The sequence below is a fragment of the Mastigoproctus giganteus genome, chromosome 10 (genome assembly GCF_048544385.1).
Source record: "Mastigoproctus giganteus isolate SK-2022 chromosome 10, ASM4854438v1, whole genome shotgun sequence".
Classification (NCBI taxonomy): Eukaryota; Metazoa; Arthropoda; class Arachnida; order Uropygi; family Thelyphonidae; genus Mastigoproctus; species Mastigoproctus giganteus.
The window spans coordinates 106,257,561-106,272,623 of record NC_143584.1 but is presented as its reverse complement, the minus strand read 5'-3'; the positions used below and the strand labels follow the sequence as shown (position 1 = coordinate 106,272,623).

General features: G+C 37.3%; 1 protein-coding gene across 2 annotated transcripts in view; it reads right to left on the bottom strand.

Annotated features, from left to right (window-relative positions):
• Positions 1–15,063, bottom strand: part of LOC150079203 (ephrin type-B receptor 1-B-like) — a 452,380-nt gene that overhangs the window by 35,391 nt on the left and 401,926 nt on the right. For both annotated transcript variants that reach the window (XM_090383683.1, XM_090383684.1), the window contains exon 14: positions 10,155–10,349. In XM_090383683.1, the coding sequence (XP_090239809.1) occupies positions 10,155–10,349 (195 nt within the window). The remainder of the gene's footprint in view (positions 1–10,154; positions 10,350–15,063) is intronic.

The window sequence follows — 15,063 nt, the reverse complement described above, 5'->3', positions numbered from 1 at the left end:
ATTCGAGAAAAAATTGTCACATTTTCTATATCTTGTTACTTGTAAAAGGAAGGTTCTATTTTCATGTTACCATGTTTTTCTTTTCAAGCTATATATAAAAAATTAAATTCCCAGCACTTTTATGTGCAACAAATCTATGTCAGTGATTTATTTTTTAGATTTTATTAAAATTATAAAAATATGACTTTCTTTTTTTTTTTTAAATACATTGCTTTTAAATGCTCATTTTAGGAAATTTACAACTTGAAAAGGATCACTGCTTTTCAATATTAAGGTGAATAAATAAATATAATGATAAACCAAAAATTGAAATATTCAAAAATTTTATTAAGTACAATACACAATAACATTTAATGAGATGATTGAGGCTGGATATTTTTAAATAATTGTTCAAATTTGTGGTGCCAATCTCAATACATAATGAAGATTATATAATGTTGGTATTTCTCCACTTGTCCTCAAAACCTGTGCTCTGGAACTTACTCCTGTTCCATGCCACCTTTATTGACTTTCTTATTCCAAAGGTGTTTTTCCTTCTGCTTGGAAATTTGCTCATATCCAGCCAGTTCCTAAAAAGGGTGGACAAATCCCTCCCATCCAATTACTTCTACTCTTTCTAAACTAATGGAGAAATCACTTAACAATCAACTCTTATAAACTATCTAGAAACCTTCCATCTGATTCCATCAGTGTCGATCCACAGGTGATATTCTGGCCTATATTACCAATTTATGGACAAATTCAATGGAAAAGTTTAGGAGCATTAGCAACTAAGGCCATATTACTCCGGGGTGAAACACAAGCAGTTGCTCTTGACATCTCAAAGGCTTTCAATCGTGTTTGGCATAAAGATCTTCTAAACAAGCTTCCATCTTATGGTTATCCAGTTTTCTCTCTGACTGCTCATGGAGGGTGATGGTAGATGGCTCTCTGTCTTCTAACTTCACTACTAATGCTAGTGTCCTCCCAAGGTTCAGTTCTTTCCCTCCATTCTTTTTCTCTTGTATATTAATGACTTTCTTTCATTGATTGGAAATCCTTTACGTAGTTTTTCTGATGATAGCACATTGCATTACAGTTTGAGAAATCTTGCCCTGCTCAATCAGCTTCAACTTCTCGAATATCCACAATCAGTTCCTTAAATGCTGATCTCCAGATAATTTTCCAGTGGGGGCAAAGACAACTTACTTGATTTCAATCCTTCTGAAACTCAGTCTTGTCTTATATCTCGCAAAAAAGATTCTTCTGCTTTTGCTTATCTTTGGTGACACTCCAATTTCTAGACAAGATGATATATCTCTTTTAGGGATTACCCTGACTTCTAATCCCTCTTGGCACAAGCATATTACAAATATTGCTTCCTTGCATCTAAAAACCTTGGTTTTCTCTTTTGCTCTCGGTGTTACTTTTCTTCCAAACAGCTGCTCACTCTGTACAAATCGCAAATCTGCCCTACCATGGAATTTTGTTCCCACATCTGAGGCAGTGCCCCCAAAACGTCTCACTGGCTTCTAGATTCCATTCAGAAGAGGGCAGTTAGGTTAATTAATGACTCATCTCTACAGAGTCTCTCCACTCGCTGTCTCATAGACGTTTTTACTGCATGCTTTTTCTACAGACACTTCCATTGGCACTGTTCTTCTGAATTGGCTTCTATTATTCCCACTCTCTCTTTCAAAAGTCTGAACACGTGCCGCCACCAGCGAACATCCATTTACTGTTCAACTTCAAACTCACAGAACCAACTTTTCATCTTCCTTGTTTATTCATTCAACTGCCGTTTTCTGGAACAACCTTCCTTCGTATGTATTTCCTGAAAATTACAGTGTACAGAAGTTCAAGTCTAATGTCAACAAATATCTTCTTTCATCTTCTCACCCTCCACCCTAAGCACTGTACTAAGTACTATAGGTTCTAATACCTCTCGTGTTTGGGGTTTTCATAAGAAAAAAAAAAAAATGTTCATCTCTTATTCTGTTTCTTTTTAAATATTTATTTGATTTTTCGAGTGAAAAAAAAATCTGCCTGCAAACAAAGTAGCCATTTTCTTTTATTAGTGGAACATCTTCAGATGGGAAAGCCTTGTAGAATTCAAATAGTTTATTTTTGAATCATATTTTGGCACCAAGATCAATAATTTCAAGTTGCAATCTGGGATTATAGTTTTCAGCCAAAAAAGTAAATGGGTCTCAAACAAAAGCTTATATTTTTTCATGGGATTTTATAGAAAATTGACTTTCAAACTTGTCAAAAAGTAATTGTAATAATGAAAGGCAATGATTCTTTGGAAATATGTTTCTCCTTTAACTCAGTACAACATTCAAAGTGAACTAAATTGTCTTGCTCAACTGGGATTTAAATAATAACTTATTCTGAAATGATTTGATGTCATCAAACAAATCAGACCAATTTTCCTTTCCCTTGTAGTTTTAAATTAAGAGCATTTGAATGACTAGAAATGTATGTATGAATTGCAAGATCAAACAGCCACTTCATATTTGATAGTTGTTTTATTGGTTTCCCTTTCCTGTGTTGAAACATTCGGTGATGTTTCAACAGCCACATTAAGGCCATGTGATCTTGTAAAATTTACAGCTGAAATAACCACATTCATAACGTGTTGGAGATCCAATACTTTTCCATAAAGAGCTTCTTGATGCACAATGCAGTGAATTCCAACTGGAGTTTCAGCTCTGATATCTATCATTTTCTTGGTTATTCTACCCATAAGCCAATTTTTACCAATCATATTTTTTCCACTGCCAGTTTTGACTCCTACCAGGTTTTTAATATTTAATCCTAACTTTTCGATAGATTGGCAAAAATTTTCCAAAAGATTTTCACCCGTAGTTGTTCTGCACATACTCTGTAGATCAGTACTGTCATCCAGTGGCACACTAAAATATCTCATTTGTTTTATGTTTTCCAAAAGTAGTTCAAACAAATTCTTTCGAATATCTTCTACTCTTCGCATAATTGTTTGTCGAGACAAACTAATGTCATGTATCATTGTTCATTTCTTCCACAACTTTTAACAAACAACACTTAACAAATTCACCGCCGACTGGGCTAGCCAGGTGGATAAAGTGCCTGCCTGGCAACCCAAAGGTTGTGGGTTCGATTCCTGCCTCGGGCTTGGATCAGAGTTATGCAAAAAACCTTGGGAGGTGCATTATGACCACAGAAGCCAATGCGTAATGCCAAAGTAATGCCAAACAACACGAGGTTGGGAATAGCCATGCGATAAAGGCTCCATTGGAGAAGAGGCAATCACCAAGTTGTGATCTGAAATGCCTGATGAAGCGTGTTGGCTGTATGATTAGGATTGTACGGTATTCTTGTAGGTAAATGAACAATCTGCGCAAGGTCATTAGTCCTCAGCATCTCGACCAGCTGAGTCGGTGTGACTAGAAAATGGAATCCAGCTGGAGTTGTGAACATTAAAATCACCAAGGAAAATTACCTCACTGTTAGGAAAGTTGGACTGGAGAAAGTCAAGTTGCAAAGAGAGGAAGTCAAACAGCTCCAAGTGATTAGTGGAGTTGGGAGAACGGTAGAGACAACAGATGAATTTGACACAATGAGGTAGAGAGATTTTAAGCCAGAGAAGATCAAAGAGAGGAGATTCCAAATTGCCAAGTCTCACAGGGAATATCAGAACGGACATATGCACAAGTACCACCTTTGAGGCGAAAGGAATCATACAGCGAATAATTTGGCCATCTGAGATGAGCAGTAGTTGAATCAACCGATGACTGAGACTCTGTCAGAAAAAGTACATGGGGTTTGGCAGACTGCAAGTGGAAATGGACATCATTGAGATTAGAATTGAGACCACATATATTTGTGAAATGAATTAGGAAGTCCTTGGGAGGTTTAGATCTTTTCACAGATAAGCGTGCTCTATTAGTTTGACAATTCATGGTGTATTCAATAGTAAGAAAAAGTGAGTGGGACATGCTGTATGAAGTAATGAAATTTTTGGATATGGCGTAAACATGGTAAGAATATACCCAGATCCTTGACATAACGTGGCCTCGACAATGCTCCCCCGCATACACACTACTTGGACTCCCTACAGTCACTATCTGGCAGAGTAGAGGTAGTAAGATTATACACTAGCTGATCCGGAAGCCTCCGTGAGAGTTACCAATAGGTTCGGTCCGGTGTACTAACTAGCGGCCGGCCTGCGAACACAGTTTTAGAGCTGTACCCTCGAAATGTAAGGAATATTGGATTTTGCCACGATGTTCATCATAATCTCAAAAGTCATCAATCATACTGCATGATGGAAGAGATAGGGAAGGGTTGACTGGAACTTAGCTCTAGAAACTAAACATGGGTTCCACCACTTCAAGCCTCCAATAAGCAAAGTGGTGGTATTGCACCAGATGATGAGAGTCATCTACCACCAAGTACTGCCTGGTAACATAGAGGGGCGGCTTTCCTTCATGTGGTGTGGGTGCCACACCGCGACCCCTGCTTACGTTGGTTCACACCTGGGTGGTCACCCACCATGTACTTGTGAATGGAGGTTATACCCAGGATTACTAATAGTCCCACCATTGTGAAGGTGCAAGCAGAGGATTTGGCTGTCACAGACCGTCCGGACTTCGCCGAAATTGGGTCCACTTGACTTGAGTGTCACCCGAATATCAGTTCCATCAGCGTTTTAGACTCCCATGTAGCAGACAACAGATGAAGTACAGCTTGTCTGGAATATCTGAGGGAATGTCTGTGACAACCTCAAGGCAACCATTGAAATGATATTATGATCGGTCTCTGTGTTTTCTGAAACTGATTCAAAATTTAGCTGGTTTACTGATAGTTGGAACTTTTGGCCCTACATTTTCTTCATCAATAGTATCAATATCTACAAAGTTTGTAATATGATGACATTTTCATCAATCATGCTGATCCGTTTGATTTGTTTTGTAAATCCATTCTGATAAAGGCAAGTCTTCCTCATCAATTTCAAAAGAATCAGGACTAGGAGCTTCTGTATTAAATCTTGCATGATGAAAATCATTACAGATGGTCTTCTCAGATATTCTGTTCCACACCTTTTCTACATTTTCGACTGCACCTAGTAATGTTATTGTACAGGCTTGGTCTCTTTCAAGACAAGCAATTTTAAGCTAAATCAATTTTCAAAAATGAGATTTTGTACTACCCCATGATGCATGGATTGCAAGATGTTGTTTTCTAGAAGTAAAAACTTTCATGTTTTTTATCTTACTTCCATCCATTTTGTGTGCTGGAAAATTTTTTGATTGTGTCCTATCACAAACATTTCTTTCTGTTCTGTGACATGATTTCTTGATAGTTTATCACCCTTGCCAGACAGAAACCCAACTGGACCAGATAAATCCAAGAATAACGTGAACCAAGTGGGTACTATCAAGACAACTGACAAGAATGAAGTGAAACAGTGAAGTCAATAAGGAATTTATGGAAAGGATGAAAATGGACCTAAAAGGAGTAAAAATCAAATCTGTATGTAAGATAAGATAGAGGAATAATTGTTAAGACTGCCACATTGTAGATAAAATTAGAGACTGTAACAAAATTAAGGAATTCAACTTTAGTATTGATCTTCCTAAAAAGTTAAGACCCACCATGGTCATTTATGATGGACACCAAGGCTGATGTTGGATGATATATACTGTAAAAACTTGAAAGACTATGGAAATGATGAGGAAGTATGAAGACAGCAGTAAAAATTAGTTTTGCCACTTCATGTAAGGCAGGCAACACTGAGAACTGAATAATCGAAGTTTTGAGCTTTGTAAGAAAAGTTCTCATAAATCAAGGGAATAAAATTTACTTAAACTATACTGTTCACAACATCATGGACTTTGTTATAACTTCATGTTGCGTCAAGTGCCTGGGCTATGGCCATTCCACTAAAGTTTACACCTGCGGTCACTGTGCCAGGGCTGGTCACATCTACTCTGAGTGCCAAACAGGGTTGAGTTCATGTCCTGACCGAATTGTAAGCTGACGAAATGCAATCACTCTCACATTCAGGGATGCTAAATGTCCAGAAAATAATTAAAACTAAAACCTGCTATGAGTAATAACAACCCAAACACTAAATCAAGGTTGCACTTTGTCAAGTGCAACCTTAAAAGTCATGCCAGTGCTCCTTAACAGTTATGAACCAGATTTATAAAAAATATTGCCAACCATAATATTTAAATTTTGTCTCCTACAAGAACCTTACTCTTATAAAGGAGTTGTCAAAGGGCTCCCTGATGGGTGCAGAGTTATTGAATCTTTCAATATCATTGAGGACCAGAGTGGGTATGTGGTAGCCAGGTGCTGGGCTGCCACTGTTGTCACTAATCCTCAACTTATTGTGATGCAGATCGGGGTTCTCTGCACAACACATTCTGCCTATGCAATGAGAGCTGTTTTGGCTAGATCCACATCATATCATCCTATATATTTTGTGCAGCAGGCATGACCAAGCTGTCCCGATGTTGAGCAGTTGCCCTATCCTGATCGCTGCTAATGCCAACTCTACTTTATGGAACAGTCCAACAATTGACTGAAAAGGTGAACTTTTGGAAGAACTCATCACTGCCCACAACCTTAAGATTATTAACTCACCAGGTTATCTTCCGACCTGTGTCACTGCCCATGGGCAATCTTTCATTGATGTGACTCTTAGAAACACCACAATGCAAAACAGGATAAAATATAAAATATTGGCAGATCCACACTTCATGGTGTGGATATGATTGTGATCGTATCACTTTCAGTATATCACCAAAACCAACAACCAGTAGAACCTACTCGTTATAATACTAAGAAAGCCAACTGGGAAGCATTTGCTTAGTATGTGTTTGGGGCCCACACTACAAAAGATAATATCAGCAGACTTGAAATCCATCCTGCTGAGGAATAGGCCCTGGTCATTCAACAACTGGTGCCTGTGATGAAACCATACCAAGACACAGAAGGAAAGGCAAAACTGTACTCCGGAGAACTGCTACTCTAACATCCCAGAGGAAGGAAATTAAAACATCAAGGCAAAACTATCAGAAGGCCAAAAGGAATAACAGGACAATTCAAGACATCACCAGGCTGGAGGAAATCTACAAAGAAAAAAGGAGAATATACTACCTGATGATCTTCAGAGAGAAGAGAAAATTCTGGGAGAGAAGTCCAAAATAATGGTAATGCAGACTCCTGGGGGCTAATTTATAAATTTATCACAGACAAAGTTAATCTGGGTGAAGTTTTTTCATTTATCAAAGATCAAGATTCACTTGGGAATGCACTGTAATAAAAATGTTGGATACTGTTACCTATCAGGACATCTCTCATTCCAAAACTAATGTCCAGACTGACATGTGGATTGCAGACCGCATGTTAGTCTGGGAGGGTGATCCATATGAAAGACCTTTTGACAGGGACATGATCTATCAGGTGATCACCACCATCAGACCAGGCAAATGCCCTGGCCCCGGTCTTAAAGAAGACTTGGGAGCTTTCCCCCAGACCTTTTCATTAATCTTTACACTACCTGCCTAGCTGAAGGAGTCTTTCCCTCTACCTTAAACTGCTACACAAACATGCAAAGCCTTAAAATAAACTGTGTGCATACAAGCCAATAGCACTGTTGTCACCAAATGAAAAGATTTTGGAAAAACATAGAGCTGGCAAATTTCAATCAAACTATGGAGACAAAGAACTTCCATATCCCTGCCAGTATGGATTTAAAATAAGGGTGCTGTACAGAAGATGCCATAAATAAATACATAAATAATCTTTGTGGACTTCAAAGGGGTCTTTGACACCCTTTGGTTGTCCCCTAATTTGCTAGCTCTGCTCTTCAAAGTGGGATCCATGCAAACCCCAGTAAATCCCTTTTTACTGATTACTTTCTGTTTTCAAGGGGATGCCTCTGATTTTCATCCCAGACTATCCTATCCTTTTTCTCCCACAATCACCCACTACTTCTTCCTTGGAACCAGTTCCAGAAAAGTCCAGTATGCGCAACTTAGTACAAAAAGGCATGCCACCTTGTAGCTTGGGAAGGGGACAGCCGACTAGGTATTTGTTGCTCCCTGGTTGCTAAATGCCTATGCCGGCCTCAGCACTAAAATGAAACATTACACTTAATACACCTTACACTACATATACCAATCCATAAGATTCAGCAGTGAATGGGGGAAATCCTGGATCCCGCAAAAAATACACTTAGACACATTTGACATTTTGTCCTTCCTTTATACACTATACTCCCCATATTCAAATTCAACATCACTTATGTTCTGAGTGACACCATGTCTCCGATATTCCTACAATAACTGCATCTGATGGCATCTCCTAGCATGTGTACATGCAAGCTTACCTGCACTTGTTCTTACTCTTAGATAGCCCATGTATTTGCTTGTTACGTAATGACTCACAGTAGGGCTTAAACCCCCAGGCTGCTGCATGTTCCAATAGAAGCAGTGCAAGAATCACCTGCAGCTCTAGTTAATCTTTTAGTCTGTGTACCCCTCCCCAGCTAGCAGTTTTCTGACCCAGCTATCACTGCCTTGATTGCATCAGCAAATATTCTTGCACCCCTTCTATTAAGTGTATCCCATCCTCTAAAAACAGTCTCTCTCCTGTTAACAAGTACAGACACACTGAGAAAAATTCTACCCCACAATCCTTGCACATTCTCTCCAGGGCAGAATTGCAGACCCTTTCAAATTCAATTCTAACTCGTGATTTTTTCCCAACAATGTCCTGTAATTGTTAAGTAAGTCATAATGGGCATTATTCATTTTTCCAAGTCTTCCAGTATGCAAAATGGGAGATTGGCTTACTAAGTCAGCTAAATCTTTGAAAGTTATTTCTTGGTTTGGTAGTAAATTACATGGTTACAAATGTTTAGCAATTCCACTACTGTGCATAGTTACTTTCAGAGCCACATTTAATAAAAACTGGCTGGAAAAAGTCAGTTTGATCAGTATATTTTCCATAATAACATAAAAGGAATACATTTACTTTTTCAGTCTCAGCTAAATATATTTTTATAATTAAACCACTAATATTTAATTACAAAAATATATTTGGCTGAGGATGAAAAAGTAAAGGGAGCTCGTAATTTTTTTTATATACCTTCCAAGGGAGAGTATATGACACCTGCTTTACAACAAATGGGATTATCTTCTTTGAAATATACTTTTGAAGAAGAAATGAATAATGAAATTCGTTAATCTCACAATAATAAGAATGAACTCTGCAATTAGATTTTCATCTGCACTTTCAGAGCTATTATCCCTTGGTTCACAAAAAAATCCATGTTGTATAGTTAAATATTCTGTTTACCACTGTTCTGCATACAGAGTATAGTGTTGCAAGAATTGTGTATGGTTACCAAAATAAGAGAAATTAGCTTTTCCACTTTGGGTTCACAAAACTTCAAATCACCCTCTAAAATGTACAGACTGTGATTTACCGTATCAAGGCTATTGTATATTATTAAAAATTTGTGAACAAGAAACATGCAGCTACACCTGACCTGACCTGGCCTACCACTCTATAATATCTGGTCATCTTTTTTTTGTTTCAACTAGAAAGCAGTTTTGATTATTAATCTCTGAAACCTCACACAAGAATTAAAATTAAATGAAAATTCCATTAATTCGTTGTCAATATATAAAAGATTACTATGTTACTTCCTAGAGGGAATTGAAAGTGGTTATTAAATAAATTTATCATCATTTTTTATGTCGCTCATTAACTAGAAAAAGAAGTCATCAGAAGCAAACTTTTAACATACTTTTGGTTTTGACAGTATTAACAATGAAGCTTGTACTTTGGTAGCTTATGGCATTTGATTTCATCTTGTTATCTCAGGTATTGCTTTTTATTCCTGAAAAAAAAAATGCTGAGCATAATCCAGATGGTAACTCAATATTGGCAGGCTTAGGATATGCCTATAACAGTGAATGGTTTGTGTCTCAGAGTTGTAATGATATAGCTGAGTATGAATAGCGTAGAACCTCAGAATTTATCATTGGCATGGAATATTGATTTTAATTAAGCTGATAAAACTGAGGTCTATAAACATAATTGTTTTTTTGTAATTCATTTATGCACATGTATGTATCAATTATAAAAACTGGTAATATACATTGATTTACCATTGGAGCAGGTAGTCTATATCCCTGTTCAATATTTTTGATGACATCCTGATTTGACCAGTTCCAGTATGGTCTCTCACCATATGACATTACTTCCCAACAGACAATTCCAAAACTCCAAATATCACTGGCAGATGTAAACTTTCTGAATGCAATAGCTTCAGGAGCAGTCCATCGAACTGGAATCTTGCCACCCTAAAGTGAAACAGTAAATGATAAAATGTCCTATATACAAGAATAAGAACATACTTGAAAAGTTAACGTACTGATCAGTCTATATGTGGGAAATTTTAATTAAATTTACCAATAATTACACAAAAAGGAAATGTAATTAATAGAAGTCTTTTAATAGTTATGAATAAAATGAAAATTCCAATAAATAAAATCAGTTTTAATTATCAGATTTTTAGGCACCAACCTTTTCAATAATTTTCTTTGCTATCAATACTCAATTAAGGTGATCTTTATGCTGGTGATCTACTGTTTGGCCTCCTGGCCAGCTTACAGTATGCACATGTATGTATCAATTATAAAAACTGGTAATATACATTGATTTACCATTGGAGCAGGTAGTCTATATCCCTGTTCAATATTTTTGATGACATCCTGATTTGACCAGTTCCAGTATGGTCTCTCACCATATGATATTACTTCCCAACAGACAATTCCAAATCCTTACCTAATTTAGGGCAAAGCTGCCCAAACTATGCACCATATGTGTGAGTCCTTTGAAACAGATATATTTATTCACATTTAGTTGTTTTTACTAGATGCTAAATTCAACTTAACATTCTGCTTTTAAAGATATAAATTCTGTACCAAATGGATGTGGTTTCACTTTAGCAGATTTTTCAAATACATTATAAAATCAATTTTCAATGAATCATCACAAAATACCTTTACTAGCAAGGTTACATGTGGGACAAGTAACAATTCCATTCTTAAATAGACTAAATATCGGTGTAGATACACCATAGTTTACCCATAAATTTAACTACATACGTAGTGTAAAGGCATCGTTTAATTTTATCTCATATTGAAAGCTGCCTTCACGAGATACCAGGTATTACACTACTTTGAATAAATAACGCTCCTGTAGTAGAGGAGACTACTGTTATTTATTCTCAGTGGGCACCACCACACAGATGATGCTGTTTCGAGGCTTCATCATCGGTGGGCAGGCAGGTACCCTGATAATGCAAACATTCTTAAAAAGAGGAATTAACATAAACATGGTAGAATAAATGCATATACCCAGAGCTGTGAAAACTGAGGTTATGTGGCTGATGATTTTAAATATTTCAGTTATAATTATAACAGAATTAGTTATACAGTAAAGCTTACAGTCAGTAATGCCATTGCATTCTTCAATCCTGATGGAATCCTTCTTGCTCAGAGTATGCACACGAAGAGGCATAAATTCAACTTGAGGAAGGATAGTTACAGAATAGATGTGTGGAAACTGTTTTCAGCCAACTGGTAGTTTCTTTTTGGAGCAAGCTTTCATCTGGTTTTCAGAAATAGGCAGTCTAAATAAATTCAATGAAGATCTACACAAACAGTTCAAAGGGATGGACAGGCAATATGGGAAGCTGATTTTTTTTTTTTTTTTTTTTGGCTGATGCTGTATAAGCATCAGCCATTGCACTCTTGCCACCATTAATACTAATAATCAGGTCTTTTTTTTAGATTTTGTTAGTGGTTAGCTAAATGCAAATTCCAATTCCAAAGAAATGGATGGGAGGAATTTTAATGTACTTTTCATGCTGTGGCAGAGTTTGTCAATCTTGAGAAAGTTCTGCACAGTTTCTCCCTCCTGAAAAACTCTGGTTTTTCATTTCATCAAACAGGTTGGTTGGTTGGTTTAATGGAAGTTTATTGGCACAAGGGCAACTAAGGCCAAATTGTGCCTGTCACAGTAATTCTGCAAATGATATATATATATTATTATTATTATTATTTTATTTTTTTTCAGTCATATGTCAGATAAGTTCATATAAATGAATTTGTTTTAAAAAATTAAATAAATCGGATAAATTTGCGTCATCACTGAGAATATGTTTCATCTGTAATGAATTGTTTTGAGTTAAAACCGATTTAAAATTTGTTTGTCGAGCGGCATGATTGTAGGGACACTCGAGGAGAATGTGTTTCACTGTAAGTAGGGCAGAACAATGACGACAGTCAGGAGGTTGATCCCCTGTTAACAAATGGAGGTGGGTCAGATGGGAATGGCCAATGCGTGTCCTTGCAAGAACAACCTCTTCTCGTCTGTTTAATCGCGAACTAGATTTCCAGTATTGTGGCTTTTGCTTTATTTGGAAAAGTTTGTTATGGGTCTGTTGCTGCCATACTGATGTCCATTGGTGAATACACAACTGTTTTATGATGAGTTTACAGTCCATATAAGGAATCGAGGCAAGTGAAGACACTGGGTTGATTGGATTTTTTGCTGCTTGATCTGCTTTTTCATTTCCCTGGATTCCAGCATGCCCGGGAATCCAGCAGAATCTTACGTCTGTGTTATGCTCTGTTAGATTAATTAACTCTGCTCTGATTTCTTTCAGGATAGGGTGACAGTTCTGACGTTTATGTTGTAAAGAGGTTACTGCACTCAAGGAATCGGTATAGATTATTATCTCTTCATTAGACCTGTTTTTGATGTGTTTGATAGCCATTTTTATTGCATGAAGTTCAGCGGTGTAAATACTGCAACTTGAGAAAAGTTTTTGAGAGATTGCACAAGTGGGAAGAACTACTGCAGCGCCCACATCTGTATCAGATTTGGATCCATCAGTATATATTTGCAGACAGTGTTTGTTTGCTGATGCATGAGCTAAATGTAGCTGCTGTATATTTTCATTGTTCAGCGCCTGTTTTCCCCATTTTCGAAAAGAGTCATCACACAAAGTTTTAAAAGTGGACCATGGAGGCTCTATTTCTCCGGTATCTTGGTGGATATTGTCGAGTGGGACACTCCAATACTGGGCAACATACTTCAATCTGATTCCAGCAGGTTTATTTTCATTTGGTTTATTCCTGTAGAAATTTATGAAAGATGGGTTAAAGAGGTAAGGACAGATAGGATGTGAGGGCATACTCCGAAGTTTTGCAGCGTACGTAAGCAGCAGCATCTGTCTCCTTAAGGATAATGGAGGTTCATGTGCGTCTATATATAGACTATGCACTGGAGATGTTCGGAAGGCACCTAGAGCTATTCTAAGTGCATTATGTTGAATGGTATTTAGGGACTGTAATGCTGACTTTCTAGCTGAGTCATATACAGGTGCACCATAGTCTAGTCTGGATCGGATTATGGTTTTATATAAGTGAAGAAGGGAGTATCGGTCAGCTCCCCAGGATATTGCAGAAAGAACTCTAAGGATATTCATTTTTTTCAAACAAATAATTCGTACATGCTGTATGTGTTTCAGGAAGTTTAATTTCTTGTCCAATATTAAACCTAGGAATTTAATATTGTCATTGACTGGAATAGCATGATTTCCCAGGTGCAATTCAGGATCAGGGTGCAGTTTTCGTTTCTTGCAGAAGTGTATAGCAAACGTTTTCTGAGGTGATAGTCGATAGTTATTTTGTAACATCCATGATTGCGTTTTGTTTATTGACAGTTGGAGTTTCCTTTCAATGGAGAACATATTTTGCGAGTGACTGGATATAGTGAGATCATCAGCATAAAGATAAGTTTCTACTGAATTCGGGATGGCTGTTGTTAGAGTGTGTATTCTAACTGCGAAGAGTGTGGCACTGAGGACAGACCCTTGTGGGACTCCTTCCTCCTGTATGCAGATTTTCGAGAGTGAATTTTGAAAACGAACCTGGAAGGTTCGATATTCAAGAAAGCTCTGAATTAATGATGGTAAATGCCCCCTTAGTCCTAGGGCATGTAAGTCACAGAGGATGCCATGACGCCACGTGGTTTCAAAAGCTTTCTCTATATCTAAGCTCACCATGACCAAATGTTCGTTCTTTATGAATGCATTTTGCACATTTGCCTCAGCCTTAATCATAAGATCTAGAGTAGACCTGTTTTTACGAAATCCAAACTGATCGTTGTTCATAGTAGTTTGAGTTTCAAGATACCAGGTGAGGCGACTGTGTACCATTTTTTCCAGAGTCTTACCCAGACAGCTAGTAAGTGAGATTGGTCTATAATTATGCGGATCTGATTGGTCTTTTCCTGGTTTTGGAATGGGTAGAACAACAGAATGTCTCCAGGAAATAGGAAAATAATTTGCAACAAATATTCGATTGAAAAGTTTTAGGATGGAGTAACGTGTGCCCTCATTTAGATTCTTTAACATTAGGTAATATATGCCGTCTGGACCAGGCGCGCTATTGGCTGAATTTTTTAAGGATTCTTCCAATTCATACATTGTTAGTAGTTTATTGTAAGAGAGGGCTGACTTCGTTCCGAAATTTATTTTATATTTTTCAGTTATTGTTTTGGTTTTTAGGAAAGTTGGATCATATGCGGTTGAGGCAGAATGGTGAGCAAAAGATTCCGCGAGGATATTTGCAATATCCTCTGGAAGGGTTATCTCCTGTCCTTTATAGACGATGATTGGGAAAGGAATTGATGGAAATTTACCAGTAAGGCATCTTATTTTCCGCCAGATTAGTCCTGCACTTGTGTCTTTAGTGACAGATGAAGCAAAACGAATCCATGATTCCTTTTTAGCTTTTCGCTGGGTATGGGCTTTTAGTTTCTTGTATATAATGAGATTAGCAGTGGTTGGATTCTTTCGAAACTGATTCCACGCCTTGTTCTTCTCTCTCTTAGCAGTGTTACATGCTGAATTCCACCAATAGTTTTTGTGTTTGGATCCTTTATTTGAAGTTCGAGGAATGGTAGTAGCAGCAGCTGTCAACATTTGTTCTGTGATATGTT